This window comes from Oncorhynchus masou, chromosome 21 (assembly GCF_036934945.1).
Source record: "Oncorhynchus masou masou isolate Uvic2021 chromosome 21, UVic_Omas_1.1, whole genome shotgun sequence".
NCBI classification, from domain to species: Eukaryota; Metazoa; Chordata; class Actinopteri; order Salmoniformes; family Salmonidae; genus Oncorhynchus; species Oncorhynchus masou.
Genome location: NC_088232.1, coordinates 998361 through 1011795, shown reverse-complemented (window position 1 = coordinate 1011795; position 13435 = coordinate 998361). Strand labels below are relative to the sequence as shown.

The 13435-nt window shown below is 43.8% G+C and overlaps 1 protein-coding gene across 1 annotated transcript; it reads right to left on the bottom strand.

The window, feature by feature from the left end:
• Positions 1 to 1896: 1896 nt before the first annotated feature.
• Positions 1897 to 12078, bottom strand: LOC135507569 (methylmalonic aciduria type A homolog, mitochondrial-like). Its single transcript, XM_064927088.1, has 7 exons — positions 11699 to 12078; positions 10969 to 11418; positions 10579 to 10701; positions 8784 to 8954; positions 8423 to 8508; positions 6055 to 6204; positions 1897 to 2519 (listed from the first exon to the last, which is right to left on the bottom strand). The coding sequence occupies exons 2-7, from the start codon at positions 11378 to 11380 to the stop codon at positions 2214 to 2216; spliced, it is 1248 nt and encodes a 415-aa protein (XP_064783160.1). The 5' UTR covers positions 11381 to 11418; positions 11699 to 12078; the 3' UTR covers positions 1897 to 2213.
• Positions 12079 to 13435: the final 1357 nt, after the last annotated feature.

The following is a 13435-nucleotide window of genomic DNA, read 5'->3' as shown; positions in this document are numbered from 1 at the left end:
TGCTGTCAAGTGGAGCTGGGTTTGGACTGCAATTAAACACAATTTCAAATAAAGAGACGCTTGTGTGTTGGATGAAAATGTGGGGATGGACCACCGCTCTGACGGACACACAAAGCATCAATCGAAGTCTTGAGAAATGGAAAATCCCCCTCCGACCCCATCAAAGACCGTGTCCATGCCCTGTGCTTACATTAAAGAAATGTCTCTAAATGGTAAACACATGTGGGCTGGTCTGTGTTTGGGCTAAAATGGCTGAACATTGAACATGATACCACAGCATTTGAGTTAATCTTTCCACTGAGAAACCACATCAGGGTGTTTACACTGAAGCCTAGTGTACGCTGTGTGTGTGTGTGTATGTCCAGAGATTAAGCTAAGACTGACTGTTCCCTAGAGCATTACAGTGTGTGTGTGTGTGTGTGTGTGTGTGTGTGTGTGTGTGTGTGTGTGAAAGAGAGAGACAGCGTGATGAAGGGGAAGGGTGTTACTCAAGCCTAATGAATCCATCTGCATTCAGGGGACAGTCTTCCTCCAGGCGCAGACAGGAGGAAACGACCGCCAACCTGCGAGCAGAGAGACTCTGGAGGCTGGGGCTCACTTCTCCGGAACAGACAGATGTAAGCGATCAAGGAAAGATGGAAGTGGATGGAATAATTGGGGGGGACTGGGACGGATTTGACTAAGAATCTAGGGATTCTTTCCTAACAACAAACATAGGTTTGTGGCTTTGGACTGCAGCATAGAAGCAGTTTTCTCCCCACTATGTACAGACTGTCCTTTACAAACTTTACACTGGCGTTGTACAATGAGGGCAATTCCCACTGTTTTTTTATTTATTTTCAGAGGTTGATGCCTACTGCGCCCTGGGCTGGTGTAATGGACGCCTTATGATAATACTACTCTCTCTTTGATCATTCCTCTGCCCAGCGGTAGGTAGGTAGCCTAGTATCTGCTTGAAGCCAGCCTCTGACTGGCATGGAGGATGGACGTGAAGGATTACCATGGTGTCCTCAGAGCTCCAGGGAAGAAGGATCTGGTGTCCTAGCAGCCTCTCTGTGACCTGTCACCCAGCACATCCTGAGGGGAGGAGCGGTGGAGGGGTGGAGGCTGGCTCTCAGGCCAGTCATTATGAAAATGGTTTAGATGAGTTTAGATGTAAAGTTAGGGGGACATCTGGTGGTCAAGAGTGGTAATTTTGTCTGGATTAAATGTAAAACTTTACCAGGACAACGGGAATGATATGACGCTTGTATTAAAAGTTGTCAAGCTTCCTTGGTTCAGTAGCTACGTCCCCACACAAAGCTTCCTAGCCCTGGTTCAGTAGCTATGTTCCCACACAAAGCTTCCTAGCCCTGGATCAGTAGCTACGTTCCCACGCAAAGCTTCCTAGACCTGGTTCAGCAGCTATGTCCCCAAGCAAAGCTTCCTAGCCCTGGGTCAGCAGCTACGTTCCCACACAAAGCTTCCTAGCCCTGGGTCAGCAGCTACGTTCCCACACAAAGCTTCCTAGCCCTGGTTCAGTAGCTACGTCCCCACACAAAGCTTCCTAGCCCTGGATCAGTAGCTACGTTCCCACACAAAGCTTCCTAGCCCTGGGTCAGCAGCTACGTTCCCACACAAAGCTTCCTAGCCCTGGGTCAGCAGCTACGTTCCCACACAAAGCTTCCTAGCCCTGGTTCAGTAGCTACGTCCCCACACAAAGCTTCCTAGCCCTGGATCAGTAGCTACATCCCCACACAAAGCTTCCTAGCCCTGGTTCAGCAGCTACGTTCCCACACAAAGCTTCCTAGCCCTGGATCAGTAGCTACGTTCCCACACAAAGCTTCCTAGCCCTGGTTCAGCAGCTACGTCCCCACACAAACATTTCAGCAACAGAAAACACCCACAACTATCTAATTCATTTCATAATTTATTTAACTCATTGATTATGATAAAATCTATAAAACTGCATCCATTGATACTCTTCAAGTATAAACCATTAAATGGCAATGTCAAGTCTCTTGTATGAGTAAGTAGGTCAGTGTTTCAATTTGAAGGCAGTGTGTTGTGTGTGTGGGATTGGGAGGGGGACCAAGACCTAGAACTCCTTCCCTTCTCTCATCAACAATCAATCGTCCTTACAGAGCAGTGACCTGAGAGACAAGGCGAGAAGAGTAATCAATATTACAGTATATGGATAATGCTGTTGGTATTAGATCTCCACTTCAGCTAGGTCACTGTGAGGAGGAGGATGATGAAGAAGAGGTGAAGGCCTTCAGTAACAGATCAGCCGCCAGGCCCGGTGATATAGCTCCCCTGGTGACCCTGTCCTCTAGCTGGGGTAGCTCCCCCCTGACGGCAGGGTGTTCCTGGAAGTGCCTCAGGACATTCTCCTGAATCAGGCTCCACATCCACACCTTGTGCTGGGCCCTACGTCTGTCCTGGAAGTCCCCGCTGGACAGGGTGGCTGAGCGGAAGGCCTCCATCTTACCCCACAGCTCTGCTACACCCTCGCCTGTCTGGGATGACACACGCACTACCTGGTGGGGGGGGAGAACCACACACACACACACACACACACACACGGTTAAGGACCAGTGAGCACACATACACACACTATGTTCTACTATCCTTGTGGGGACCTAAAATGTATTTCAATGGAAAATCCTACTTTTCCCTAACCTTAAGCTTAAAATAGCCTTTGTCCATGTGGGGATGTGGGAAATGGCTCCACAAGGGAGAATTTTACTTGTTTAACTATCATTGTGTGAACTTTGGGGATTTTCAGTACCCACAAGGACAGTAATACAAGCCCCCCCACACAGTGCATACTGACATACATATACTCTCACATACGGTACTTGTCAGAAGTTTGGACACACCTACTACTCATTCAATGGTTTTTCTTTATTTGTACTATTTTCTACATAGAATAATATAATAATAGTGAAGACATCAAAACTATGAAATAACACATATGGGATCATGTAGTAACCAAAAAAAGTGTTAAACAAATCAAAATATATTTTAGATTCTTCTAAGTAGCCACCCTTTGTGTTGATGACAGCTTTGTACTCTTGGCATTCTCTCAACCAGCTTCACCTGGAACGCTTTTCCAACAGTCTTGAAGTAGTTCCCACATCTGCTGAGCACTTGTTGGCTGCTTTTCCTTTACTCTGTGGTCCAACTCATCCCAAACCATCTCAATTGGGTTGAGGTCAAGTGATTGTGGAGGCCAGATCATCTGATGCAGCACTCCATCACTCATATTCTTGGTCAAAAAGCTCTTACATAGATAGGAAGTGTGTTTGGGTCATTGTCCTGTTGAAAAACAAATGATAGTCCCACTAAGCGCAAACAGGATGGGGTGGCGTATCGCTGCAGAATGCTGTGGTAGCCATGCTGGTTAAGTGTACCTTGAATTTGAAATAAATCACAGTGTCACCAGCAAATCACCCCCACCCATCACACCTCCTCCTCCATGCTTCACGGTGGGAACCACATGTGGAGATCATCCACTCAATTACTCTACGTCTCACAAAGACACAGCGGTTGGAACCAAACATCTCAAATTTGGACTCATCAGACCAAAGGACAGATTTCCACCGGTCTAATGTCCATTGCTCATGTTTCTTGGCCCAAGCAAGTCTCTTATTATTATTTGTGTCCTTTAGTAGTGGTTTCTTTGCAACAATTTGACCGTGAAGTCCTGATTCACGCAGTGTCCTCTGAACAGTTGATGTTGAGATGTCTTACTTGAAATATGTGAAGCATTTATTTGGGCTGCAATCTGAGGTGCAGTTAACTTTAATGAACTCATCCTCTGCAGCAGAGGTAACTCTGGGTCTTCCGTTCCTGTGACTGTCCTCACGAGAGCCAGTTTCATCATAGCGCTTGATGGTTTGTGCGACTGCACTTGAAGAAACTTTCAAAGTTCTAGACATTTTCCGGTTGACTGACCTTCATGTCCTGAAGTAATGATGGACTGTCATTTCTCTTTCCTTATCTGAGCTGTTCTTGCCATAATATGGACTTGGTCTTAACCAAATAGGGCCATCTTCTGTATACCCCCCTACCTTGTCACAACACAACTGATGGGCTCAAACACATTAAGAAGGAAATAAATCCCACAAATTAACTTTTAACCAGGCACACATGTAAATTGAAATGCATTCCAGGCGACTACCTCGTGAAGCTGATTGAGAGAATGCCAAGCGTTTGCAAAGCTGTCATCAAGGCAAAGGGCGGCTACTTTGAAGAATCTCAAATCTAAAATATATTTTGATTTGTTTAACACTTTTTTTTTTTGGTTACTACATGATTCAATGTGTGTTATTTTATAGTTTTGATGTCTCCACTATTATTCTACAATGTAGAAAATAGTTCAAATAAAGAAAAACACTGGAATGAGTAGGTGTGTCCAAACTTTTGACTGGTACTGTATATGAACACACACGTGTGGACCCCATGTAGTTAGCAATCAATCCCCATGCAGGCACAGTGACACACCACAGATATCACACACCCAGTGGGGTGTCTGTATTCCCCATATTCACCCCAGGCCTGTTCAGACAACACAAGTTTTTTTACCTTTATTTAACTGGGCAAGTCAGTTAAGAACAAATTCTTATTTTCAATGACGGCCTAGGAACAGTGGGTTAACTGCCTGTTCAGGGGCAGAACGACAGATTTGTGCCTTGATTTAAGGGCTAAACAACTCATTATTGACCAGTGCTTGAATGAGAGTGACGGCACTACAAAAGGTGAACTGTGTGAAGTCATATCTCAATGGTACAACACACTATCAAGCTGTATTCTATCGAGTCATTTAGAAATTGGTCTATTCACAATTCAAGTGTGCCAATAGAAATGTGTTTCTGACATGGGGAAATACTGTAGAAATGTCTTACAAAGCTACAGTCAAAATGATTAATCTGCTAGAAGGGAGCCTTCCAAAGTACCCTCCCCTGAACCTAATATTGAGATATGGCAGAGGAATCATGTGGAGACCTATTAAAATCACTGTGGTGGATATCTCCTGTCCTGAAGTCAGTGTTGCTGCCTCTGGTACTAGTGGAAAGAGGAACAGGGCCAGAGAGCAAGAGAGACAAATGGAGACAGCAAAACAGAGAGAGATATAGATGGAGATAAAGAGAGAGAGAGGGGTGGAGAGAAAGAGACAGAAAAACAGAGATTGCAAGAAAGAGAGCGAGAGAGAGAGACAGAGAACCAGAGAGCGAGACGGGTCTGGGAGTCTTTCATCTGAGTGGGTGGGCTGCTAATCAGGAAAATACATGACACAGCAGCTCTCTATTCAGAGTGGGGAGGAAGAGGGGGATGGAGGGAGGGAGAAGGGTGGTTGGGTGGCGGTAGGGGACTTTGGCAGGGTGCCAGGTGAGCAGATGCTGCATTGGGCCGCGCGCGGTCGGTCTGAGACAAAGAGACAACGCTCGGCCCAGGGCGGGGAGACATGCAGAGAGCACCCCCTCCCCACCCCGGGAACACTGCGACAGACGAGAGTGCCCTGATGATGACATCACATTATCCCCCTCCCCCAGGTCAGCTGACCTCGCTGTGCAGTGGGACGGCCTGTCGGCTCTGGTGATGTGTGCGTGTGGAGAGTTGAGGGCGGCAAAAAAGGATTTTCAGGGAAAATGTAACACAGCTCTCCAATAGAGGATATGAAGAAGAATATCAGGTTCCAACCCGCAGTTACCTGGAGTTCGAGGCAATATGATTTTTTTCATGTTTTGCTATTTTTTGTCACATTTATTTTATTTTTTACCTTTATTTAACTAGGCAAGTCAGTTAAGAACAAATTCTTATTTTCAATGACGGCCTAGGAACAGTGGGTTAACTGCCTGTTCAGGCATGCATTTATTTCTAATTTTCTGTTTTTACTTCTTAATTCTGTGCATATGAAAGTATGAGCACAAACTCACATAACCCCACACTAACAAGGTTCCAGGTCTTTGGACTTTTTCCTGAGCAGCTATTTGAAACACATTTATATATAGGTTTAACCCCTTCATCACTACCACTCAGACAAAAAACATTCAACCCAATACAACCCACCTTAGGGTTCCAGGACTTTGATTTCTTCCTGAGCAGTTTCAGAGCGCTGGTATACTCTGCCTGGATTCTCCTGGCTGGAACTAACAGGTCTCCGTCTGCTTTAGTGACCACCACCAGGTCTGCCTTCTCTATGATGCCTCGCTTAATGCCCTGGCAATGGAGAACACACATAGATTCAGTACTGTGCCCTGAACTTTACAAAATGTCCCTAGACGGCTACCACCCGGTTACTCAACCCTGCACCTTAGAGGCTGCTTGCCCTATGTACATAGTCATGGAACACTGGTCACTTTAATAATGTTTACATACTATTTTACCCATTTCGTACGCCTCACAAGTCCTCAACTAGCAGCTTCATTAAATAGTACCCGAAAAACACCAGTCTCAACATCAACAGTGAAGAGACGACTCCAGGATGCTGGCCTTCTAGACAGAGCTATTGATTGTCAGTTATTATCATTGGAATTGAAAATTCTCGTGACAAATAGTCATTTACAACATTAACAATGTCTACACTGTATTTCAGATCAATTTGATGTTATTTTAAGACAAAAAAATAGCTTTTCTTTCAAAAACAAGGACATTTCTAAGTAACCCCAAACTTTTGAATGGTAGTGTATATGAGATTCTTCAACGTAGGCACCCTTTGCATTGATGACAGCTCTGCACACTCTTGACATTCTCTCAGCCAGCTTCATGAGGTAGTCACCTGGAATGCATTTCAATTAACAGGTGTGCCTTGTTAAAAGTTAATGTGGAATTTCTTTCCTTCTTAATGCATTTGAGCCAATCAGTTGTGTTGTGTTGTGACAAGGCAGGGGTGGTATACAGAAGATGGTCTTAACCAAATAGGACCAAGTCCATATTATGGCAAGAACAGCTCAAATAAGCAAAGAGAAACAACAATCCATCATTACTTTAAGACATGAAGGTCAGTCAATCTGGAAACTTTCAAGAACTTTGAACGTTTCTCCAAGTCCAGTCGCAAAAACCATCAAGAGCTATGATGAAACTGGCTCTCATGAGGACCGCCACAGGAAAGGAACACCCAGAATTACCTCTGCTGCAGAGGATAAGTTCATAAATTGCAGCCCAAATAAATGCTTCACAGAGTTCAAGTAACAGACACATGTCAACATCAACTTCATTGTTGAATTGCTGCAAAGAAACCACTACTAAAGGACACCAATAAGAAGAAGAGACTTGCTTGAAAGACAGTAACACGAGCAATGGACAATAGACCAGTGGAAATCTGTCTTTGGTCTGATGAATTCAAATTTGAGATTTATGGTTCCAACCGCCATGTCTTTGTGAGACGCAGAGCAGGTGAAGGGATGATTTCCGCATGTGTAGTTCCCACCGTGAAGCATGGAGGAGGTGGTGTGATGATGCTTTGCTGGTGACACGGAGCGATTTATTTAGAATTCAAGGCACACTTAACCAGCATGGCTACCACAGCATTCTGCAGCGATACGCCATCCCACCTGGTTTGTGCAACAGGACAATGACCCAAACACACCTCCTATCTGTGTACGGGCTATTTGACCAAGAAGTAGAGTAATGGAGTGATGCATCAGATGACCTGGCCTCCACAATCACCTGACTTCAACCCAGTTGAGGTGGTTTGGTATGAGTTGGACCGCAGAGTGAAGGAAAAGCAGCCAACAAGTGCTCAGCATATGTGAGAACTCCTTCAAGACTGTTCGAAAAGCATTCCAGGTGAAGCTCGTTGAGAGAATGCCAAGTGTGCAAAGCTGTCATCAAGGCAAAGGGTGGCAACTTTGTAGAATCTCAAATATATTTAAATTTCTTTAAAACTTTGTTGGTTACTACATGATTCTATGTGTTAGATCATTTGTTTTGATGTCTTCACTATTATTCTACAATGTAGAAAATAGTAAAAATAAAGGGAATTTATTTCTTTAAATGTAATGAGTAGGTGTGTCCACAGAAATGACTAAATATGTGTAAGTGACCAACATGATGTGCTTTGAATCAACTTTATTGATCTCCAGAGGAGAAATTGGATGTAAATCTTATGTCTATAGTCTAAGCTGATTGATGGACTGTGATCCTGTTTGAATACTTAAGTGCATCCTGAGACAGGATAAGTGAAGACAACAGAGCGGAAAGAACATATTTTGTTTATTTTCCAAATATGAAAGGAGTGAGGAATCAGGGATGTACTTTAAAGCCAGTTGAACTAAGCTCATGAGACATTTATATACACCAAGAATCAATGGATATAATTTTCATTTAAATGATCAAAAATGTCTGTAAATATCAGAAGATATTCAATGTCACAAGATATTCACAGGTTCTTTAATGGCATTGAAACAGGGGAGTGTGATGGTGATGGAGGTCTGACCTGTAGTTCATCGCCCCCTGCTGGTGGGATCAGCAACACAAACATGTCCACCATGTCAGCCACCGCAAACTCTGACTGGCCTACGCCTGAGGACACAACACACAATGAAATCAAGTATTTATGAAACACTAGATACCTTAGGAATTTTATTAATAAGCTATGAGCTATGTTATATAATTTCATCATTGTATCCTTTATGCCATTTAGACTTTATAAACCACGTAATGTGGAAGATGCAAAGCATGAATCACAATGAGATTAAATCTGGTTCAATAAAAACTGTGCAGGTGGCCTATCCCAGTTGAAGATTTGTCCCTTCTGAGGCTTTTAAAACAGTCAACTCAAGCCTGGAGTTCCTCACCTACAGTTTCTACCAGAACGATGTCGTAGCCGCCCCCCTCACACAGTACTATGGCCTCATTGGTGGTCCGGGTGACTCCTCCCAGTGTTCCAGAGGTGGGGGAGGGTCTGATGTAAGCACTCATGTCTCTGGAGAGCTCGGTCATACGAGTCTTGTCACCCATCAGAGACCCTGGGGAGAGGGGGAGGATTTATGTGTAACACCAACATAAAGTGTAAGTGGTAGTATATCAGTATAGCTATCAATATTTAATAAGAATCCTTTGCCTAGCTTGAAGAAGATGTATGTGAGGAACACAGGAGGCTGCTGAGGGGAGAACGGTTTGTAATAAATGTCCAGAACAGAGAAAATGGAACAGCATCAAACATCTGGAAACAATGTGTTTGATACCATTCCACTGATTCCGCTCGTCATTAACACGAGCCCGTCCTCCCCAATTAAGGTGCCACCAACCGCCTATGGTGAGGAAATTGTGTTTAACAACATTGAACAAGGAGGAATGGTTATGTCAATGTTCACAAAATCCCACTTGTTACGGTGCAAGAGTCTGTCTGGCATGACGAGGCATTCTAACAGACCCATTTAAACCAATACATATACCCCACAACACTGATGAAATACCACGCACAAACACAGCAACGAAACACTCCTTCCGTGGCCTCCAACTGCTCTTAAACGCTAGTAAAACCAAATCCATGCTTTTCAACCGTTCGCTGCCTGCACCCCCACACCCGACCAGCATCACCACCCTGGATGGTTCCGACCTAGAATATGTGGACATCTATAAGTACCTAGGTGTCTGGCTAGACTGTAAACTCTTCTTCCAGACTCATATCAAACATCTCCAATCTAAAATCAAATCTAGAGTCGGCTTTATATTCCGCAACAAAGCCTCCTTCACTCACGCCGCCAAACTTACCCTAGTAAAACTGACTATCCTACCGATCCTCGACTTCGGCGATGTCATCTACAAAATAGCTTCCAATACTCTACTCAGCAAACTGGATGCAGTTTATCACAGTACCATCCGTTTTCTTACTAAAGCACCTTATACCACCCACCACTGCGACCTGTATGCTCTAGTCGGCTGGTCCTCGCTACATATTCGTCGCCAGACCCACTGGCTCCAGGTCATCTACAAGTCCATGCTAGGTAAAGCTCCACCTTATTTCAGTTCACTGGTCACGATGGCAACACCCACCCGTAGCACGCGCCCCAGCAGGTGAATCTCACTGATCATCCCTAAAGCCAACACCTCATTTGGCCGCCTTTCCTTCCAGTTCTCTGCTGCCTGTGACTGGAACGAATTGCAAAAATCGCTGAAGTTGGAGACTTTTATCCTCACCAACTTTAAACATCTGCTATTGGAGCAGCTAACCGATCGCTGCAGCTGTACATAGCCCATCGGTAAATAGCCACCCAATTTACCTACCTCATCCCCATACTGTTTTTATTTATTTACTTTTCTGCTCTTTCGCACACCAGTATCTCTACCTGCACATGACCATCTGATAAATTATCACTCCAGTGTTAATCTGCTAAATTGTAATTATTTGCCTACCTCCTCATGCCTTTTGCACACAATGTATATAGACCCTTTTTTTCTACTGTGTTATGGACTTGTTTATTGTTTACTCCATGTGTAACTCTGTGTTCTCTGTTCACACTGCTATGCTTTATCTTGGCCAGGTCGCAGTTGTAAATGAGAACTTGTTCTCAACTAGCCTACCTGGTTAAATAAAGGTGAAATAAAAGCATTTAAATAAATCAAATGTAGAATGATGTGGAAACATACCTCCTGTAGTGCATGATGAGGGGTCAACAGCCAGAACAGAGACTTTATGTCCTTGTCCTGTGAGCATCTTCCCCACCACCTCAATGAAGGTGGACTTCCCAGCTCCGGGTGGGCCAGACAGACCTACAGACAGACGTCACCTCACAGAGGACAAACATGCACGTACACCAAGCCCACACTCTTCTCCATATGGTATTTTAGACTTAGCTACCTCAAGTGTAGGAGTACAAAAATCTTCAATAAAAAGCCCACATTGCAGCCACCAATTCAAGCGTTCCAACTCTAAGGACTCTGCAAGCCACTAGTTCAAATGTTCACATATTATTGGGTCTGCGTGCATTCTATGTACTGGGCAAACACAACAATGTTGAACATACTCCACATACTAACCCACTCTGAAGGCCAGAGGTTTCCCTCCGTTCTGTTTCTCCTGCTCCTTCCTGTGGGCCAGTATTCTCTGTAGCAGGACCTGGGCCAGCTCTTTCTTTCTGGGATGCTGGGTCTCCACCAGGGTAATGGACTCAGCCAGACTGGCCCGCTGACCTGAGATCAGTCCTTCATACAGCTTATTCAACAGCCTCTGCTCTGGTGGACTCAGCTCCTTGATGTGGCTGAGGGTGGATTCCACACACATACCGCGGATGTGTTGGGAGTTAAGCCCAGGGAACGAGGTGGTACAAGGGGCACGAGTGCAGGGTGGTGGGGGTAGCTGGCGGAGGAGGCATCGGCCCCATGTTGGGGTGACAGGTCGTAAGGGGGAGGACAAGCGGTGGAGAAGCGGAAAGAGTACTGAGGGTCCCATGATTGCCTGCCACTGGTCCCTTCTCTAGGGGAGAGAGTCTGATAATGATGGAACGTTAGACAACAGGCATTCAGTAGAGGTTTGTGACACATTTCAGTTAATTCAACAAGACAGAACCAAAACAAAGCTGATGCTGATTACTCTATGACACTCACTTTGGGATATTTAGACTGTTTGAGGTTTTGGCATTCAGGAGCAAATTCTTCCAGTAGAAACGAATGGAGATATGCATACATACAGTACATACACCGGTAACTGCCTGACAAGTAGCCTATAACTGAACAGTTACAAAACGTGTACATACAATGGAGAACTCACCTTGATAGCTAGCTATTTGAACATAAATCTGCTTCGTTCAGCTTTGCTGTTGTCCTCTAATATTGCTCCATACACTTTCATAACTGAGTATTCATTTTTGGAATAAAGAAAATAAGGATAATTCTGTCATTAGATACTCCAAAGCAACCACACGTTGACCTACCAGTGTTTTGGTCGTCACTAGCTACCACAGTCACAAAGTCAGAAACTCTGCCCATTTCGATCTTCTTAAAATGTGATATTAAACCTAACATTGACCCTAACCTTAACCACACTGCTAACCTTATGCCTAGACATAAAGTAAAGTAAGACCAAAAAGCACATTTTTATTTTCATAAATCTTCTGACTTCGTGGCTGTGCTATCTAGTGAAACCCAGTGGGTATTTTTTTTTTTTTTTTGCTTCGTTCACTTCCTACTTCCTGTGACGTTGAACACCGCCCCTTTCTAGAAAAGTAGTACTACTCAAGGCCACACGGTGGTAGCAGTTAGTCGTGGTTGAGCTCTTGTCTTCACAATTCACTCAAATTGAAATTCAAGGGAATCATTTTCGAAGGCATTTATCTAGGGATGGATAACTCTTGCACAATTTTGCAAGATTTTTCCATTTTCAGCCATTGTGGCCATACAATTTCATGTTAGTGTCTTGAGTTGAAATATTTTTGTGGGTGCTTCTACAGTTCATGTCCTATTTCACACATGGATTAAAATCAAATAAAATCTAAGTTTATTTGTCACGCGCGCCGAATAAAACCTTACAGTGAAATGCTTACTTACAGGCTCTAACCAATAGCGCAAAAAAGGTGTTACGTGAACAATAGGTAAATAAATAAATAAAACAACAGTTAAAAAAGGCTATAAAAGTAGCGACGCTACATACAGACACCGGATATTCAGGCTGATTGAGGAAGTATGTACATGTAGATATGGTTAAAGTGACTATGCATATATGATGAACAGAGAGTAGCAGTAGCGTAAAAGAGGGTGGTGGTTGTCAGGTTCTGACCTTAGTTCCTTTTGTCTTTGTGTTAGGTTAGTCAGGGCGTGAGTTGGGGTGGGTAGTCTATGTTCTTTTTTCTATGTTGTTATATTTCTATGTGTTTGGCCGAGTATGGTTCTCAATCAGAGGCAGGTGTCGTTCGTTGTCTCTGATTGAGAATCATACTTAGGTAGCCTGTTTTCCCCATTTTGGTTGTGGGTGTTTAATTTCTGTTTAGTGTCTGTTCACTGGCAGAACTGTTTCGTTTTCTTTTCGTTGTTATTTTGTGTGGTGTTCAGTTTTTCAATTAAAATATGATGAACACTTACCACACTGCATTTTGGTCCTCCTCTCCTTCCACCAACGAGAATCGTTACAGTGGGTGGCGGGACACAATGCAGTTAGCCAATGTGCGGGAGCACTGGTTGGTCGGTCCAAATTTAATCTATTTTTTTAAATATATTTCACCTTTATTTAACCAGATAGGCTAGTAGAGAACAAGTTCTCATTTGCAACTGCGACCTGGCCAAGATAAAGCATAGCAGTTCGACACATACAACAACACAGAGTTACACATGGAATAAACAAAACATACAGTCAATAATACAGTAGAAAAAAAGAAAACAAAAAGTCTATATACAGTGAGTGTAAATGAGGTAAGATAAGGGAGTTAAGGCAATAAATAGGCCATGGTGGCGAAATAATTACAATACAGCAATTAAACACTGGAATGGTAGATGTGCAGAAGATGAATGTGCA